Here is a 19,919-nt window from a genome sequence, read left to right as displayed (position 1 = left end):
GGATTTTAAATGCTTGTATTATAAAATAGTATTTTATTTGCTCAAACTTTTGCTATTTGTTTTTCCTTCTGGTATAGGTCGCTCCTACTGTGTGAGAACACAGAGAATGTTGAATCAATGTTTAGAATCTCTAGTTCAAAAAGTTCAGAGTGGTGTAGTTATTAATTTTGAAAAAACGGGACCAGATCCACTTCCTATTGGAGAAGGTACAGTATAAAACTTTTTTAAACCCCAAAGTGTTGTATAGGAGAATGATCTGAGATTGAGAAGACGTGAAACAAATTATGATAGACACAGATCTCACTATCCACATGCATTCGAGCAGTTACAAGCATCCATCCAAACAACTACCATACATTCATTGCCTGTGTATACATGTCAGGTGGCCAAATTCTAACAAATTTAATCTCATGTCCAATATTCCTAAGACACTCTCCTTTTACCAGCCCATTTTATATTCCCTGTTCCCAGTCTTGGGATGATACTGAGTCATTTATCTCTCTATTCACAGAATATCTGGAAATTCACCACAATGTGCCACTTAAGTAGTAATCTGGTTTTGGTCTTGGGAGCACCAAATATGGTGAGCTATCTTTATGAAATTTGTGTTAGTTACTGCTCCTCAATGAGAGACTGTGAGTGTTTATCCAGGAACTACTTGTGTTCTCTAAGATCCTACACTAGTATTTGTCCGGTCACTTTTTAACTGCAGAACCTTTTCTCTTCAAATGAGATTTTACAGAAAGTTCAACATCAAAAAAGAGATAAAAGCCGAGTTACTTTTGCATAGAGGAAGTTAAATATAGTGAATCTCCAGATATTTTGTGAATGGATGTTTGTAACCACTTGAATGCATGTGGATTTCAAAGGGATCAGGAAACTAAACAGCACCATGGTAATGCTTTGCGAGAGTTCCTTAGAGCTCTGTTCTAGGTTATAACTTCTTCTCATTTCACACACATACGTACATGTGTATATATAGGCTCCATTATTAGCAGTGTTTGTCTGATCCCATCCATACATTTTCATTGCCTTGACCAAGAACAAAGGGGCCAAGTGCCACAGAGCAGAAAGCTATGCATTTCTATCTGAAGCAGTTCCTGACCTTTGTTGTTGTTGTTTTCGCTTTAGTTTCCTGATCCCTTTGAGAAGTTGTTGGAAAAATGTAGACCTCTTGCCCTAGAAAAATGGACATAGGCCACACACACAATTTTATAAATAATTTCAGGGGTTTCTTGAACTCCCAAGTTAAGAATACCCGCTATAGAAGACTGAGGCCCCACAGCCTATTTTAAATTAATGTTATAGGAAGGACATGTTATATTGCTAGTGATCGACTGCTCAGTCCATAATTTTGTGCTCACTACCTTAGCATAAACTGAAAGCTTTCATATTGAAATCCTACTGGGATTTGGTGTCATGTGAATAGCTCAGATTTTCTTTCTAGCTCTAGTTCCCCTTTGTCCAGAGTTCTTAACCTTCCAGATTCTGATGAAAGCCAAAGAGCCTTTCCTCAGAAAAATGCACATTCTGAGAATTGTGAACTCAACTTCAGGGGGGCCCTCCAAAGCCATTACATGTTTTCTCTAGAGCTTAAATGGACCCAGTAGATCTGGTCTAAAGTAATTACTTGTTTAAAGTAACACTTAAATAAGTAAATCAAGTGACCTATAATTTAAGAAAAATGAGACTCAAATCATTAAAGCGCATCTTTTACAAATATTATTTAGACTAACAAATCATTGCATAAAAAGTTATGTGACTCTGCCTTGCCCTCTTTTTTGGGGGGAGAGAAAATGAAATATGCTAGTTTAAATCGTTAAAATGCATTCAGGATATGTTATTTAGCATCATACAATGCCCAGTTTCCATGGAATTTTAATGGTGGATGGGGAAACTATAGTGAATTAATCCATAATAAACTTGATGCATTTGCTTTGTGTTCCCTCCCCCCCAGCTATATAGATAGATAGATAGATAGATAGATTGTATTGCCAACATTTCTTCTACCTTTAAGTGAATTTGGATAGTTTTTATTTTGCCTTTGTGGTCATTGGGTCCAGCTCTTCAGTAAAGAATATTTTTTTATCTACTTGGAATTTATGATCTATTTTGTCAGATTCCTAAAATACAAAAATTATGCCAGAAAATGACCAATTTCATTTGCCTAATTTGGTAATTGAATTCTTAAAAAATAACTGTCATGTTTTGGTGTGTTTAATTTATGTGTCTAAGTCTCAGAAAATTTAAAACTAGTTTTACACTAGTTTTCCACATAGCTACCTATCCTCATAGTAGGTTAAGATGGTGGGCGGTGTTAGATTAGAAGGGATGAATTTGATGAAAAGAGTTGCCAGAGAGAACATGAAAAAATCCTAGTAGTCACTTTTTTCCTTCCATTTTTCATGAATCATTGTTTTTGTTTTATTTTGGACTTTGCTTTCAGCTGTAAAATTTGTACAAGAAGATTAGCAGCTATAAAAAGAAATTCATGCCTTAGTTTGTCTTTTGTTTAACTTTTAGATGGACTTATGGATTCATCTAGGCCAAGCAATTCATTTGCTGCTCAACCATGGCATAGTTGTCATAAACTCATTTATGTACGACCTAACTCTAAAACTGGTGTTCCTGTTGGACATTGGCCAATTCCAGAATCTTTTTGGCCAGATCAGAATTTACCTTCACTAGTAAGTGTCATAAAACAAAAAGGTAAACATCATTCTGGATTTTCAATTTGCTGATTACAGTGAACCTTTTAAAATAGCGTTGAGGCTTTTAAGCCAAGCCACAGGCAAGTAGGTCTTCCCTCCTTTGCCTTCTGCCTCTTACTGCAAGTCTAACTCGTGCCTAAAAGCAAGCGAGGACTTCCTTTATTTTCTGGCACTTTTTATTCTTTCTTTCAGTTGTCTTTGCCACTTGAACTGCCCTCTTTGGATGTTAAAACATTGTTATTTTTGATGCTGTTGTAATTTGTGACTTGGTTTTCATTTCAGAGCATCTGACTTGATTTATGTAGTAAACGCAATGTCTAAAAAGTACTGGCATTGATTTTCATGCACAGCCTCAGGAAGTTCAAACCTAATTCACCCCTTAAATAGGCTCCAGGAACATATTCAAAATGTATTCACAATTCTACTTCTTCCTACTTTTCATCTTTTTTGTAACCAATGGACTTCTGTAGCAATGACTGGTAATTAAGCAATATTTTTAAAATGATCCCTAAGCAAGGACTTGTCTTTTTGGTCACTGAGTTTGGTAGAAGAGGGTTTGATATTATAGTTGCTCCTCGTACCAGATCAAGTGGCTTTTTTGTGAGGAGACAGTGCCTAGTAATAAGGGAGACTGTATGAAACCCATTCTCTCTTTTCTCTTCCTCCTCTCCCTCCAAATTTAAGAAGGCCTGAGTAATTTCTCTTGTGTGGGCGGGGGGTGGGGGCCGCTGAGCAAACAGATCACTTCTCTAGTTTAACACCTTCCTGTTTCAGCTAATCATTCTAAGTTTTAGAAATTTCTGACAGTGAACTGCATTTTCTCCTGGATTATGATTATTTTTTGAGACAGAGTCTCGCTCTGTCACCCAGGCTAGAGTGCAGTGGCACTGGATTACTGTTTTTAGCCTCCTGAATTTTTTTCAGGAGTAGCCATGAAAGGCCTGAATTTAAGACTGAAGAGCCCTTCAGCTACTGCTGTGCATGAGGGTAAATGTCCCACTCCTCCCCTCAGGGCTCCAAGGTGGCACACCTGTCAATCTCAGCCCCTTCAAACCCCAGAGAATAGGTTTTATGGTGAATTTACTTCATTATTGCTGGTGAAGAGGCTTCACTCATGTATTTATTGCTTTTTTATTAATACATGTTCAAATCTAAGAAGTCAGAAATATTTCACAAGGCTAATTAAAACTGAGCTCATGAAAAACTAGAATAAGAGAAATTCCAAATAATCCACACATAGCTCGTGTTACCTTTCCTCCATCTTTAAAAGCTCATTTGAGGGCTATTGTTCTCAACCCGAAAACATCTTGTAAGTCTGTAAATTATAAAGGCAAATGAGGCCGGGCGCGGTGGCTCACGCCTGTAATCCTAGCACTCTGGGAGGCCGAGGTGGGCGGATCGTTTGAGCTCAGGAGTTCGAGACCAGCCTGAGCAAGAGCGAGACCCCATCTCTACTAAAAATAGAAAGAAATTATATGGACAGCTAAAAATATATATAGAAAAAATTAGCCGGGCATGGTGGTGCATGCCTGTAGTCCCAGCTACTCGAGAGGCTGAGACAGGAGGATCGCTTGAGCTCAGGAGTTTGAGGTTGCTGTGAGCTAGGCTGACGCCACGGCACTCACTCTAGCCTGGGCAACAGAGTGAGACTCTGTCTCAAAAAAAAAATAAAATAAAATAAAGGCAAATGAGATTGTTTTTATTTTTTACGAAGGAAGCAAAGATATTTTTCATATTCCTATTAGCCTTATAGATCTCTCAGCAAGAATAGGCTGACCCACCTCTCACCCTTGGCCCTGGGACTTGTCCTGTCTACCTGTCTTTCCATATTGCCCTTGCTGTCCCCCTTTCTCTCTCTGGTGCTCTCCAGTCACACAAGCTAAACCTGTTCATAAAATGACTTCTCAACTAATCTGCTTTGGTAACCCAGGTACACAGGCCTTTGCAGCCTAGCCAAAAGCATCCTTAGCTGCAGCTATTCAAGGCAAGCATGTGGGTGTTAGCAGTGCTGTAAAAATTCATCTGAGCCCTGGAATTGTGGCTGGCTCATTATTGTTCTCTATCTTGCCCGTTCCATGCCTTTACTATTTTTCATTTTGCTTGTTAGTGGCTTGAGCTCTGTCGTTATTTCATTTGAAAGTTGCATGAATTCCTCTTCCCCAGTAGTATCTGAACTATCTGTAACCTCATGGTATAAAGGAATGAAGAATAGACAATGCTTAGAGGTTGCAAAGTAGATATGAAATTCAGAGTTCATCCTACAGATCATAATTACTTCTTAAACATATTCAAAGCAGTTTTTTTTTTTACTTCACTGAAACTCTAGTTATGAGTTTCGTAACTTACTTTTCCTCTTCCCAATGCCGAGTAGATGGTAGAGAGAAAGGATCTGAGTCCCCTCTCCCATGAAAGCCACTGGTGATTACTAGAGTTCTAGTAACGCTCTTTCTCAAAACACTAGTTTGTATCTCAGTGATGGTTTAACAAAATACAAAACGGCTTGCAGAATTGTCAGAAATGTAAGCTTGCTTGATACTTGATCATCTTTTCTTCTCTTTTTTTAGCCTCCACGAACATCTCATCCTATTGTGAGGTTCTCCTGTGTAGATTGTGAGCCAATGGTAATAGACAAACTTCCCTTTGATAAATATGAACTTGAACCTTCACCCTTAACTCAGTACATCTTGGAACGAAAGTCTCCCCATACCTGCTGGCAGGTACTTATCCTTACCTATTAGCCAAATGTCTGTAACCACTTTGGGATCTGGAAATTGTTTTAAGAGGTTAATATTGAAATAATTAGACTGAATCTGTTAATATTTCTCACAAATGCTATCAAATAAGCGACAGCACCAAGCAAATAATTTCAGGCTGTTATGAATCAGTCTACTGTAAATTGTCACTTAATGCAATAAAGTCAGATGAAACTATGTATTTGAAGATTTGGGAGACCTTCCCCACCCTGAAGCCTATCCACAGACACCAGGTTAAAAATCCCTAACCTAAAGGATGTAATTTTATTCAGGTATGGCTTTTGCAGCTGAAGCAAGGTTCTCAACCCTTAGTTTGAACTTGACAGATTGGAAGTACAGGATAGTTTGGGCAGATAACCATGAGCCCTGAAGCTAATATCTATATTAGTGTAATGTAATAGAACCCTTCTTCCCGTAGTACAGATCACACTGGTGTGTGTAGTGTGGATTTTACTACTTGGAGGAGTCAAATGTACAGAGATATCGTACCCTGGCTCTTCCAAGTGTTAGACTTCAGCCAGAAGGACTTTCTGATTGGCTAATGGAGTCACCTATGGAGTTTAATTTGTAAAAATCCAGACATGGCAAGTCACAGCCTTTTTATTTAGATGCAACAAAAAAGACCTACGCTGTAAAGATGTTTGTTCTATTTCTAAACACCAGGATCATATAGCCATCAGTAGTTGTTAGGCTCTATTTACACAAAGAACATTTTCAGACTGCCATCTGTTTTATCCTCAAATGTGAGATTATTGCTACAATAATTCAATGTCTGCAAGCTAAATTCTCCCAAGGTGCTAAAACGAGTTATAAAAAAGGAGCAGACTTAAAGCAAGGATGTAAAAGCACAAGAAACAGAATAATCGCACAAACATAATACTGAGCAAAAAAAGCCAGACAGAAAATATCACATATTGTATGATTCCATTTTATATACATCCAAAGAGAGGTAAAGCTAACTTACTCTGTTAGAAGTTAAGATAGTGGTTTCTCTTGGGGGGTGCAGGGTAGTGACCAGAAGAGAACACGAGGGGGTTTCTGGTCATGTCTGGTTGTGTTTCTTAACCTGGGTGCTGTTTACACATGTACATTCACTTTGTGAGCATTCATTGAGCCATATACTTAATAATTTTCCCAGAAAGTGCTAGAAATGTAGAAATGTGGATGATAAATTGCTAACTTAAAATAAATATATGAGGTTTGAATTTATAGGTCGAAAAGCATTTTTTCAATGAAAGCAAATAAAATTACAAATTGTACTTTTTCCCTAAAATAACCCCTCTTTTCTATATGGCACATTCCTTGTAAACTTTCTCCAAAGAAACATAAATCTTGTCCTCACTCGTGTACAGCCCCTTAAATATGCCATATGTCTTTTTCCTATACCTTATGTTACTTTGTTTTAGAGTATTTTTAATGTGATGAATCAGTAGGAGTGAAAAAGAATAAAATGAACCAGGAGCCAGCAAATTTGGCAAAAGCATAATGGAGACTCTGCCGTCAACTATGTGGCCTTGTACCAGGCACTTACTTTTTCTGGACTAGATGGTCTCTAAAGATCCCTTGGAACCCCCAAATTTTATGAATCTGTGAGTGATAAGGACTTTGAAAAAACTCAGGGGACTAAGGAAGGAAGGAAGGAAGGAGAACTAAAAACAGTGCTTTTCTTTCATGGGAATCTAAGGCTGACCCCTGACACTGTGTGTATATAAATTTTTTATCCTTCATGATGAATTTTTCCCTCTTCTAATATACACATAGGAAATAAAATCCAGCATGTTTTGTTATAGCTATCTGTTTCTATTAGGGTTTAAATTATGGGACAGAATCCAGTAGAACATGTTTTAGCACAACTCATGTTTTAAGTCATAAATTACATAGGAGTCATAAATTACATAGGAAAGATTTATTCTCAGTGATAACTAAATATAACAAGAATTTAGTGAATTGGCAGGTGATATTGCTGGTACCAAGAACTAGCAAGGTAAATGAATTCTGTTCAACATCAGGGTTTGACTTTTATCTTAGGTGATCCCACCAAAGGATCTTGCAAAAGTAAGAGTCTAGGTCACTAAAAGTATATACTGGTGTCCTGATTTGGACCAAAGAGTCTGAACATGAAACACAGAGAAAAAACATGGTAGCTAGAGGACTCTGATACGGCATATCAAGTGTATGGGGGCTGATGATATATATATCAAATCAAGAATGTCAATAAGGAATGAGAAGATAGTCATATGGAATAAAGATCAATGTTTTAATCTTATTGAATGTTTGCTCTACCAGTGTAACTTGCAAGAGAAAATGCCTTCCAGAATGAACCAAAGCATTTCCTTGCTGCCTCAAAATAATTAGCAGTAGTGCCTGGCTTATAATAGGTTTCTCAGTAAATATAAGATGAATAAATGGGTAAGGGAATAGGGCAGCAAAGGGAAATAGAGTAAAGACTTAATAATGATAGTACATATGAGGACTGTTTACATAATCCTTTAAGTGGGCTTTGTTTTTATAATTTTGTGCTTTAGGCATGGGACCATGTTCCATTTTCCTAAAAGTCTACACTCTGGTCACCACTTGTTCTTTTGTCTTTTTTTTTTTTTTAACCGCTTGTTCTTTTAAGAAGTTAATTTGTTTTAATGGCTGGTGTCACTTAATGGTATTTCAGCCTTGTTTTCCATTGTACTAACCAACTGAATATTTTGGTATTTTTGATGTGGCCTGTGGTCTCTGAATGGTTGTTGCATAGTATAGTTTCACTTCTTAATATAATTTATAGAATTGCAATCTGAACATTCATATTTAATGTGATCTATTTTGACATAACAGTAGACTAAAAGCACAATTCCTATTTTTAAATTACATTGTGCCATAGATGCTGCTATAGAACGTTGCTGTGAGTTTGGCTTGACATAAAATCCTTATTGTCAACATTGTATATTACTTTATGTTCTCAGGTATTTGTTACTAGCAGTGGAAAATACAATGAACTTGGATATCCATTTGGTTATTTAAAAGCCAGTACAACTTTAACTTGTGTAAACCTCTTTGTGATGCCTTACAATTACCCAGTTTTACTTCCTCTTTTAGGTAAGTAAAATATGTGCTATTTAATCATCTTTAAAATACAACAAAATAAAAACTAGATAATGAACTAAGCATTTTAAATGTAGTCAAAGAATAATTGATACCAGGATAGATAAAAGTCCAAAAACTGATTTGAAAGGGTATAATTTCCCTACTGTTTTCTATTTTGTGTGTTTTCTTTTTGTTGTTTTTACATTGAACAGAAGAGATACTTGACCTTTGACGTGTGATTCTTACGCTGCTCTTTGGGTTACAAGCTGCAATGCACATTCTCCCAGCCCCCCGGTTTGAAGTGCACTTGAGTTTTTTGATGACTAATTTGGGCCAAAAATACCATTAATTGGGGTTAACATTCTAGGAATCAGATGGTTTTCTTCAGAAAATAGAGGTTCCACGGGGGTATTGGCTTGCACTCATTTCTCCCCAGAAGATTAAATGCTCTTGAGGCATCTGTTTTAGGCAGAGTGGTGAGTTAAGGAAATAGGTGCAAGAGTAACTTCTGGAATAAGTGTGGTTGTAGAAGATGCGGTTTCCATGGCAAAACTCTAAAAGGAACAACTCAAGAAGCTGTTACTCAGATACTACTGAAAATGTGTGCAGAGATTTTTTTTCTCATTTGAAGAGTCACATCTATTTAGAGTAATGTAATACTGCACGGTATCTTTCTAGTTGTAAAGTTGTGAATGTTTTTATCTGGTGGGGTTTCTTAATTTTTGAAAAAAGGATCAAATCTTTACCAATTTTTCATATGATCATCAAAGGCATAAGACTTTTAGTGTTATAATTACTACATGCGAATTATGTACTGATAAGGCAGTATTTTAAAATATTGAGAGTTGAGAAGTTTCAAAATGAATCATCATAAATATATTAGTATGACTGTTTTGTATAGCCTATTTATTTTATTTCTTAGTCCAATCTAAAACTATCCTCTTTCTAAGAGTTATTGTCATTAATATAAGATCCAGGTTATGTCTTTGAGATTAATAAGACTACCACCAATATAAAAGTGTCTGTATTTTGCAGACTTATTTATCTCTTTTCTTAAATATGCCTTTATGACCTCAGTTTCCACAACTATAAAGAGATTAGATAATGTTCATTTAGACTGTTAATGGTATTCATTTTCTATTTTCTGAGTACAGTTTTTTTGATTCACTTTATTGAGGTCTGATTAACATACAAAAATCCTGTACATATATAGTGTGTACAACCTGACGAGTTTGAAGATAAGTATAAACCATGAAACCATCACCTCAGTCTATGCCACAAACCTGTCCATCACCTCCAAAAGTTTCCTCCTGCTCTCTTTATTTATTATTGTCATTTTTTTGGGATAAGAGCACTTAACATATGATCTACTCTCTTGGTAAATTTTCAAGTATGCAATACAGTTAACTATAGGCACTATGTTGGAGGACATTATGTTGAGTGAAATAAGCCAGACACAGAAGGATAAATACTACATGATACCACTTACACACTTTTTATTTTGAGATAATTTTAGATTCATATGCAGTTGTAAGAAATTATACAGAGAAAGATGACATCAAAAGCAAGGGCAACAAAAGTAAAAATATACATATGGAACCGTATCAAACTTAAAAACTTTTGTGCATCAAAAGACATAACAGAGTGAAAGACAACCTATAGAATGGGAGAAAATATTTACAAATCATATCTGTTAAAGGATTAATATCCAGAATATATAAAGAGCTCCTGCAACTCAACAACAGCAAAACAAATAACCCAATTAAAAAATGGGCAAGGGACTTAAATAGATATTTCTCCAAAGAAGATATGCAAATGGACAATAAGCATATCAAAGATGCACAATATCACTAATTATTAGAGAAATGCAAATCAAAACTAAAATGAGATATGACCTTATGCCCATTATGATGGTCACTATCAAAAAAAGACAGAAAATAAAAAGTGCTGGTGAAAATGTGGAGAAATTAGAATCCTTGTGTACTGTTGGTATGAGTTTAAAATGGTGCAACCACTATCCTCAAAAAATTAAAAATAGAATTGCCGTTGATCCAGCAATCCCATTTCTGAGTATATATCCAAAAGAATTGAATCCAGGATCTTGAAGATATATTTCCACTCTCATGTTCACTGAAGCATTAGTCACAATAGCCAGGAGGTGGAAACAACCCAAATGTCTATTGATGGATGTGTGGTATGTACATGCAATGTAATATTATTTAGCCTTAAAAAAGGAAATTCTGTCACATGCTACAATACGGAAGAACCTGGAGGACATTGTTCTAAGTGAAATAAGCTAGTCATAAAAAGATAAATATTTTATGACTCCACTTATATGAGGTATTAAAAGTAGTGAAACTCATAGAAACAGGGGCTAGGGAAAAGGGAGAGTTGTTCAGTGGGATTAGAGTTCCAGTTTTGTAAGATGAAAATGTTCTAGAGTTCTGTTGCACAACAATGTGAAAGTAGTTAACACTACTAAACTTTACACTTAAAAAATTAAAATGGCAAATGTTATGTATTTTAACACAAATTTTTAAATAACATTTAAAAAAAATAAATAATACAGACAGATCCCATGTATTCTTTATCCAGTTTTCCCAAATGATGTCTTGCAAAACTATGGTACAATATTGCAACTATGACGTTGACATTGATACAATGAAGTTATAGAACATTTTCATCATCACAAGGATCCCTCATGTGGCTCTTTTATAGCCACATGCCCTCACCTCCTCCTTAACCCCTGGCAACCACTAATCTATTCTATATTTCTATAATTTCATCATATTAAGAATGTTATATAAATGAAATCATTCAATATGTAACCTTTTGGGATTGGCTTTTTTCACTCAGCATTGTTCTCTAGAGATTCATCCAGGGTTGTCACATATATCAGTAGTTTATTCCTTTTTATTGCTGGGTTGTAAACCATGGCATGAACATACTACAGTTTCTTTAGCTATTGACCTGTGGGAGGACATCTGTGCTGTTTTCACTTTTTGGCTATCGTGAATAAAGCTACCATAAACATGTTTGTGTACAGGTTTCTGTGTGAGGACAGGTCTTCATTTCTCTGAGCTAAATGCTCAGTTGTGCAATTACTGGATCCCATGGTAGTTGCATATTTAGTTATTTAAGAAACTGCTTAAGTGTTTTCAAGAGCAGCTATACCATTTTACTTTCCTACTGTCAGTGTATGAGTGATCCAGTTTCTCTGCATCTTCACCAGCCTTTGGTGTTGTCAGTATTTTTTTTTTTTATTTTAGCCATTCTGATAGGTGTATGGTGATATAGCATTGTGGTTTTAATTTGTATTTCCTTAATGGCTAATGGTATTGACTATCTTTCCATATGCTTATGTGCCATCTTATAATTCTTTGGAGAACTGACTTTTGCCTCTGTTTTAAATGGATTGTTTGCTTTTCTTACTGTTGCGTTTTGAGAGTTCTTTATATATCGTAAATACTAGTCCTCTATCATATATGTGACTTGCAAATATTTATTTAGATATTCTCTGATTTCTTTCACCAGTGTTGTGCAGTTTTCTGCATACAAGTACTATGCATGTTTTGTTAGATTTACACCTAAGTATTTTGATTTTTTGAGTGATTGCAAATGGTGTTGGATTTTTAACGTCGGTATCTACATGTTCACTGTTAGTATATAGAAATACATTTGATTTTCATGTTTATATTGTGCCCTGCAACCTTGCTGAACTCATTTATTAGTTCTAGGAGAGTTTCATAGATTCCTTGGAATTTTCAATGTAGACAATTATGTCATCTACAAATGGAGATAATTTTACCTCTTCCTTTCTGATTTTTATGCTTTTTATTTCCTTTTCTTACCTTATTGTACTGTAGAGAACTTCTAGTACCATGCTGAATGATAGAGGTGAGAACAGACAACTATGCTTTGTTCCCAATCTTGAGGGGGAAGCATTCATTCTTTTATTAAGTATGATGTTTTTGTAGATTTCCTTTATCAAGTTAAAGAGTTCTCCTTCTATTTTTCTGAGAGTATTTTTAATCATAAGTAAGTGTTGAAATTTCTCAAATGCTTTTTCTGCATCAGTTGATATGACCATATGATTTTTCTTCTTTATCCTATTAGTATGATGGATTACATTGACTGATGTTCAAATATTGAACCAGCCTTGCTTCCCTGAAATAAACCTCACTTGGTCATGTTGTATAATTCTTTTTATATATTAGTGAGTTCTGTGTGCTAATATTTTGTTGAGTATTTTTGTGTTTGTATTCATGAAAGATATTCATCTGTAGTTTTCTCTTTTTTGTATTGTCTTTGGTTTAGGTGTCAAGGTAATACTAGCTTCATAAAATGAATTGGGAAGTGTTTCTCCTGCTTTCTGAAAGAGATTGTATATAATTGGCATTAATTATTCTTTGAATGTTTAAAGAATTCTTAAGTGAAACCACATGGGTCTAGACCCTTCCTTTTGGGAATTTTAAAATTATTAATTAAATTTCTTTCATAGTTATAGAGTTATTCAAATTATGTATTTCATTGAGTGAATTGTGGTTACTTGTGCTTTTGAGGATTTGGTTTTCATCTTAAGTTATCAAATTTATATGTATAGAGTCATTCTTAGTGATTCCTCACTATCCTTTTGATGTATGCAGAATCTATAATGATATCACCTGTATCATTCCTGATATTGATAATGTGGGTCTTATGTCTTTTTTCTTTGTCGGCCTTGCTAAAGGTTTGTCACTTTTATTAATATTATCAAAGAACCAACTGTTTGTATCATTAATTTTATCAGTTGTTTTTCTTTTTTCAATTTCATCAATTTCTTCTGCCTGCTTTGGATTTGTTTGCTTTTCTTTTTTTTATTTTTGGAGTGGGATCTTAGATTATTGGTTTGAGACTGTTCCTCTTTTTAATGTAAGTACATAGTGACATAAATTTCTCTCTCAGCACTAATTTAGCTGCTTTCCACAAATTTTAAATATTGTATTTTATTTTCATTCACTTTAATATATCTTTTGATTTCTCTTGAGATTTCTTCTTTGATCCATAAATTATTTAGAAGTGTATTATTTGATTTTCAAGTATTCTGAAATTTACCTGTTATCTTTCTGTTACTAGTTTCTAGGTTGAATTCCATTGTGGTTAGAGGACACATTTTGTGTATGATATCCATTCTTATAAATAGGTTAACATATTTGTATTATATAGAGGATGTTGTCTACCTTGGTATATATTCCATAGGAGCTTGAGAATAATGTAGATCTATTATTGGAGGGGTATTCTATAATTATTAAATCATTCCTGTTGGTTAATGATGTTGTTCATTTCTGCTATATCCTTGTTGAATTTCTGTCTATTCTATCAGTTGTTGAAAGAGGGGTGTTGAAGTTTCCAACTATAATTGTGGATTTGTCTATTTCTCTTTCAGGTCCATCAATTGTTGCTTCACATATTTTGCAGCTCTATTATTTGGTGCATACACATTTAGTATCCATGTGTATTCTTCCTGGAATGATCATTATATAATGTATCTTTGCTAATTTTCTTTGCTCTTATATCTACTTTATCTGATATTAATATATAGACTCCTGCTTTTCTTTGATGTTTGCATGGTATATTTTTTCCTATTGTTTTAGTTTTAACTTGCCTATAACTGTTATGTTTAAGTGAATTGTTTGTAGACAGCACAACTTTGGATCATGTTGTTTTAATCCAGTCTGCCAATATTGTTTTTTTTAATGGGTGTATTTAGACATCTACATTTAATATAATTATTGTTATGTTAGGGCTTAAGTCTGCCATTTTATATTTTTCTCTTTGTTTTCTCTGTTTTCATTTTCCTGGTTTCTTTTGGATTACTTGAACATTTTTAAGGATTCCATCTTCATTTATCTGTAGTGTTTTTGAGTGTATCTGTTTGGATAGCTTTTTTAGTATTGCTCTAGGTGTTATATATAAATAACTTATTACAGTCTACCCATTGTTATTATTTTACTAATTTGAGTGAAGTATAGAAATTTTATCTCTTTATATCACATTTCCCTCCCCCACTCATAATAAAATTATCTGAACCATTCTGCCTTCATTTAGAAACACATGAGGCAATATTATAACTTTTGCTTCAGTTGTCAAACATAGTTTAGAAAACCCAAGAGGAAAAGGAAAGTCTGTTGTTTTAACCCATATTTTTGGCTTATCGTGTTCTTCCTTCCTGACATTCCAAGATTTGTTGTTTTACTGTTTCATTTCTGTTTAGAGAACTTCCTTTAACCATTTTTTAAGGATAGGTCTGCTGGTGACAAATTCTGTTAGTTTCCCTTCATCTGAGAATGTCTTGATTTCTCTTTCATTCCTAAAAGATTTTTTGGTTGAGTATAGGATTTTGGGTTGACAGTCTTTATTTCAGCACTTGAAAAATGCTGTGTCACTTCCTACTGTTCTTTTGGTTCCTAATAGCAAATCCACTTTCATTCTAATTGTTTTGTCCCCTGTCAGTGATGTGTTGTTTTTCTCTATTTTCAAGATTTATTTCTAGCTTTAGTTTTCTTTTCAGAAGTTTAATTTGGATTTATTCTTTTGGGGATTAATTCAGCTAAGTCTTGAAGTTGTAGGTTTATGTCTCTCTTTTTTTTCTTTTTTTATTTCAATAGATTTAGAGGGTACAAGTGATTTTTTGGTACATAGATGAATCGTATACTGGTGAAGTATGGGCACTTAGTGTATCTGTCACCCAAATAGTATACATTGTACCCAATGGGTAATTGTAGGTTTATGTGTCTTTCCAAGTTTGCAAAGTTTTGAGCCATTATTACCTTGAGTACTCTTTCAGCCCCACTTTCTTTCTCTTCTCCTTTCAGGATTCCAATGACATGAATGTTAGATCTTTTCTTACAATGTCACAGGTTCCCGATATTCTGTCCATTTTTTCCCAGTCTATTTTCTCTCTATTATTCAAACTGGATAATTTACATTGTTTTATTTTCTAGCTCACTGATTATTTCCTCTGTCCCCAAATTACACTGTTGAGCCCATCCACCAAGCTTTTTATTTTGGTTATTGTATTTTTCAGTTCTAAAGTTTCCATTTGGTTCTTCTTTATGTCTTCTACTTCTTATTTTTTATTTCTTTGCTGAGGCTTTATATTTTTTCATTTGTTTCAAGCCTGTTCATAATTACTTGTTGAAACATGTTTTATGATGGCTACTTTAAATTTTTTGTTGGGTAGTTCTAATATCTCTGTTATTTCAGCGTTGGCATCCTTCATTGTCTTTTTAAATTAATTTTGAGATCTTCTTAGTTCTTGGTATGATGAGTGATTTTCAACTGAAACCTGTACATTTTTCATATTATATTTTGATTTCTCAGGGTCTTATTTAAGCCCTCTATTTTAGCTTGCTTCCTCTCACACACCCCAGGCAGAGATTGGGAGGTGCTGCCTCATTAATGCTAATGCAAGGTGGGGGTAGAAGTCCAGGTTCTTGTTTTTCATTGATACTCAAAGAGGGAAGTGTCCATGTTATTACTGTGTGGGGGTGAGAGTTCTAGATCCTCACTAAAATGATACCTTCCTGGCTAGGAGAGGTAGGAATGCTTCATTATGCTTCCCTACTTGACCTCCACTGACACCACATGGGTGGAGGTGGCCTCATTACTACAGAGCACAGAGCAATGGTAAACATCCTATAGAACTATTAGGGAATGAACTCCAGGATCCCATCTTTGGTCTAAACTCAGCCTGTCTTCCAAATTATTACATGAAAATGTCTCTAACTAGAATAGCTGGTCTTCCACTAGAAATTGAGGTGTATAGCACTTTAAAATAGTAAGACACACCCTCTAATCCTGGCCTTTGCTGATCATACAGGTACTGGAGATCACAAAGCAGTATAGTGTGATTAAGCATTCAGTTCTTCCTTTGCCTAAAACCTCTGTGCCTAAGTTGCCACATGTTGCCCATCTCCAGACTCCCTAGTACTATGCCAAGTCAAATCCTGACACTGTCTTTCTGGTCATCTTTTAGTCTGTTTCACTCTATTCCTCAAATGCCAAGTTCTCTTTCTGGTTGAAATGCTTTCTGTCACTGGTGAGACATGTGCGGCATGTGTCCCTGGTCCTCCTCAGCCTACAACACTGAGAATCCACCCCTGCCTAGAGCATGGTGACCTAAATGATTCCAGTTGCCCAACAGCCTTCTGGATGTTTCAAGGGTGACTCCAAGCCAAGCAGAACTTCTTAGCCCACCCCTACCATGCTCTTCCTCTTCTCTCCATAGCCTAGTTAGTAGCATTACCATCTCTCTGCAGACATGCCAAACCAGAAGCCCTGGGAGCATCTTTGACTACTCCCCCTTCCCTAACCCCACACATCCAGTTGAGGGCCATTACACTCTTGAATCAGTTCCCATTCTTCCCCTGTCTTCAAATATCCATCTCCCGGCTTTTCTATAATCTGTGTCTGAGGAGCATAGGGTTTTTTACATCCTTTGAGGCTGGAGGCACTTGTGCCCCTGAATCCCAAACTTGGGTTTCCTGTTGAGGTTCTGAAATAGGCATGAACTCAACATTTCCACCATAACTTAATTCTCTGGGTAGTATAACATCCATAATAGTTAAGAGTATGGACTTGTAGGGCATAGATGCTCAGGTATGAACTCTGGCTCTGCTACTTGCTAGCTTTATAACCTTGGGCAAGATACTTAACCTCTCCGTGCCTCAGTTTCTTCATCTGTGAAATGGGGATAATGATAATACCTAACTCAAAGGGATTTATTTGGAATCAAATAAGTTAATACAATTATATTGTTTAGAACTTTCCTGGCAAATAGTAAGTGCTCAATAAATGTGATTATTATTATTGCCATTATTAATATCTACATTACCTTAGTAGCTCTGAAGGTACTGTTATTCCATACTAAAGATATACTATAAGGCTATTGTATAGTGTTGCAGTTTTAATGGGCAGGGATAGTTAGTAAAAAAGCAAGTTAAGTCACACATACTTTATAGTGCCCAGAAAGGTCAATATATTACTGCATAGTATGAATGTCCATAATGGTGACCCCTGTTTCCTCTTTATTAACACAAGATTTCCATCAAAAGTAGTTAACAAAAGTTTAATTATTTAACCACTAAAACTTAACTGAAAATATAATATATCTTATTTTCTGGGCTGGGTAAATGACGCTTAATTGTATCAATGAGCTACCAGAAGAATCATGTCAAGAGAGAGTTCATCAGATTATTGTCATTGGCAAAAGATCTCTCTCAATCAGGAAATTAGGAAATTATTTTTTCTATTGAGGCCCAATAACTGCAGAAACTAGAACATTTGTAACAACTTTTCTGTTTTTTCTTTTCTTAAATGTGTCACATTCAATACACCTGTTTTTTTTAAATTAAGAACTGAGCATGTGTAAAAAATAAAATTCAGCTCCATATTAAGACCAGTCATGATGAGGAGGAAGAAAGGAAGAGGTGTGAGACTAGAGAATAGAAGCTGGATAATTTGATGTGTATCAGTCACTGTATATCCGATGCATCACAGCTTACACTGGTTTGTTTTTCATTTTATACAGTATTTTCAGTCATAATTTAGTTACTCAGAATAGTCCTGTGGTAAGGCAATTATTATTTAACCCATTTTATAGACGAAATGGATGCTCAAAAAGGTAATTTCTCCAAACTTACTCAGCTAAGGATGTGGCTGAGCTTGGACTCAAACCCAGGTCTTCCTTCTCTTTGAAGAGGGAAATGGAGAGAAAGGAATTAGAAGAGAAAATATCAGTAGTTTGGGAGGTGTTGGAAGCATCGTTTTACTCTCATTCTTCTTTATCATCTACTCTTCTCTCAAATATTGATCAGCTAATTGTTTATGACATCTTTACTGTACCATCCTAGAGACTCCATATGAATAGAATGCCATGGAAATCATTTTTGAGCTACAGAGGTTGTGACTAAAGCAGTGTAACCCTAAGAGCTTGCTACCCTTAATCTAGACTGTGGAAGATTTTCGTTCTTCTCTTGACCCTCATTTAAAAAAATCTGGCAAGAAATAATTAGACAAAACCAGCTGCTGGATGGGATCATTGCCCTTGGCATTGTTAGAAATACAGAATATTATTGACTCAGATTATCTAATCTTTTTATATCTAAAAGTCTCTCCAGTATTTACATTTGTCAGTTACTTTTTAAAATCTGCCCGATTCCCAACAGACCCCATGGTAAAGGCACAGTGTAACAGGCTATGTCCCTGGTCTCTCATTCCTTTTTGTCAAGATATGAATGTCTTTAAAGGACCTGCTTGCTGCAATGAGCCAGAAATCTCTTCAGATCTTTAACAAAAGACTTACATTTTATGACTTTGTAAATTCATTTAAATTCATTTTAGCAAGAGTGAATAATTTATTATAGCAGTAAAAGGAAGGAAATATGTAGTCACTTTTCTTAACTCAAGTAATTTAGAATTTCAAAGGATAGCCCTATTTGTAGAGAAATGATGCATGTTGGCATAGGGATAGTTTTGTCTCTGGAAGTAAAGCATTTTTTAAATAAGAACTAATAAAACCTGACAAAACAAAATAGAGGGTAAATTTATAGTATCTTTGGTATAGTATCTTTACAATACATATGGAAGGTTCATGTTGATGTCTGAGGATACTGATTTTTAATTACTTGAAAGGAAATAATGAGATGTGTAGGAAATTATGAGATGTGAAGGAACTGTTCATGAAGTATATATAATGTATTTAGAGTATTAAAATAAGTAAATTTTAAGTGTGAAAAGATAGGGAATGTCTGCTTATTTGAGGTAAATATTTTTAGTTATATTACTGCACATGGTATTCAAGAAACATGTTTAGTTGTACAGAATTTTAAACTTTGATCTAACATCTCTATTTGCTTTTACTATCACCCAACTGTTAACTTGCATTTGAGTGACCCAAAGTTTGGCTCAAAATGCTTGACCACAGAAATCAAAGAAATGGAGAGGGGTAGAAATATGGCTAAACAAAGTATGGACTGATTAAGGAAAATGCAAAATGTAATTTAGAGCTTGTCCATCATTGGCTAGAGATTAGAGGCTTAGCTTTTGTTCTCATATACTTTGTAAAGTCTCCTATCTTGACCTTTCAGCAAAAAGTATAATACCCTCTATGTTTAAATGAAAGAAATATTATTCCATCAACCTGTGGCCATGGATTCTATCGTGAGTGAAAATTACTTCAGTTAAGTTACCAATATGTAAGAGATTGGGAAAATATTTCAAGTGGATCAGAGTTGATGTTTTAATATTATATTTTATGTAGCATCGCAAACAGAAGAGGAACATGTAACTTGAGAATTTATTTCATTTTCTGGAGAAATACTATATATAATTTTGGTAA

The 19,919-nt window shown here is 35.0% G+C and overlaps 1 protein-coding gene across 3 annotated transcripts in view; it reads left to right on the top strand.

Annotated features, from left to right (window-relative positions):
• LOC138377963 (integrator complex subunit 6-like) overlaps positions 1-19,919 on the top strand; it is a 58,669-nt gene that overhangs the window by 25,614 nt on the left and 13,136 nt on the right. For all 3 annotated transcript variants that reach the window (XM_069463150.1, XM_069463149.1, XM_069463148.1), the window contains exons 6-9: positions 78-206; positions 2,524-2,687; positions 5,276-5,428; positions 8,419-8,551. In XM_069463150.1, coding sequence (XP_069319251.1) covers positions 78-206; positions 2,524-2,687; positions 5,276-5,428; positions 8,419-8,551 — 579 coding nt within the window. The remainder of the gene's footprint in view (positions 1-77; positions 207-2,523; positions 2,688-5,275; positions 5,429-8,418; positions 8,552-19,919) is intronic.

Source organism: Eulemur rufifrons, chromosome 30 (genome assembly GCF_041146395.1).
Source record: "Eulemur rufifrons isolate Redbay chromosome 30, OSU_ERuf_1, whole genome shotgun sequence".
NCBI classification, from domain to species: domain Eukaryota; kingdom Metazoa; phylum Chordata; class Mammalia; order Primates; family Lemuridae; genus Eulemur; species Eulemur rufifrons.
Note: the sequence above shows the minus strand (reverse complement) of the source record. Positions and strands in the feature narration are given on the sequence as shown.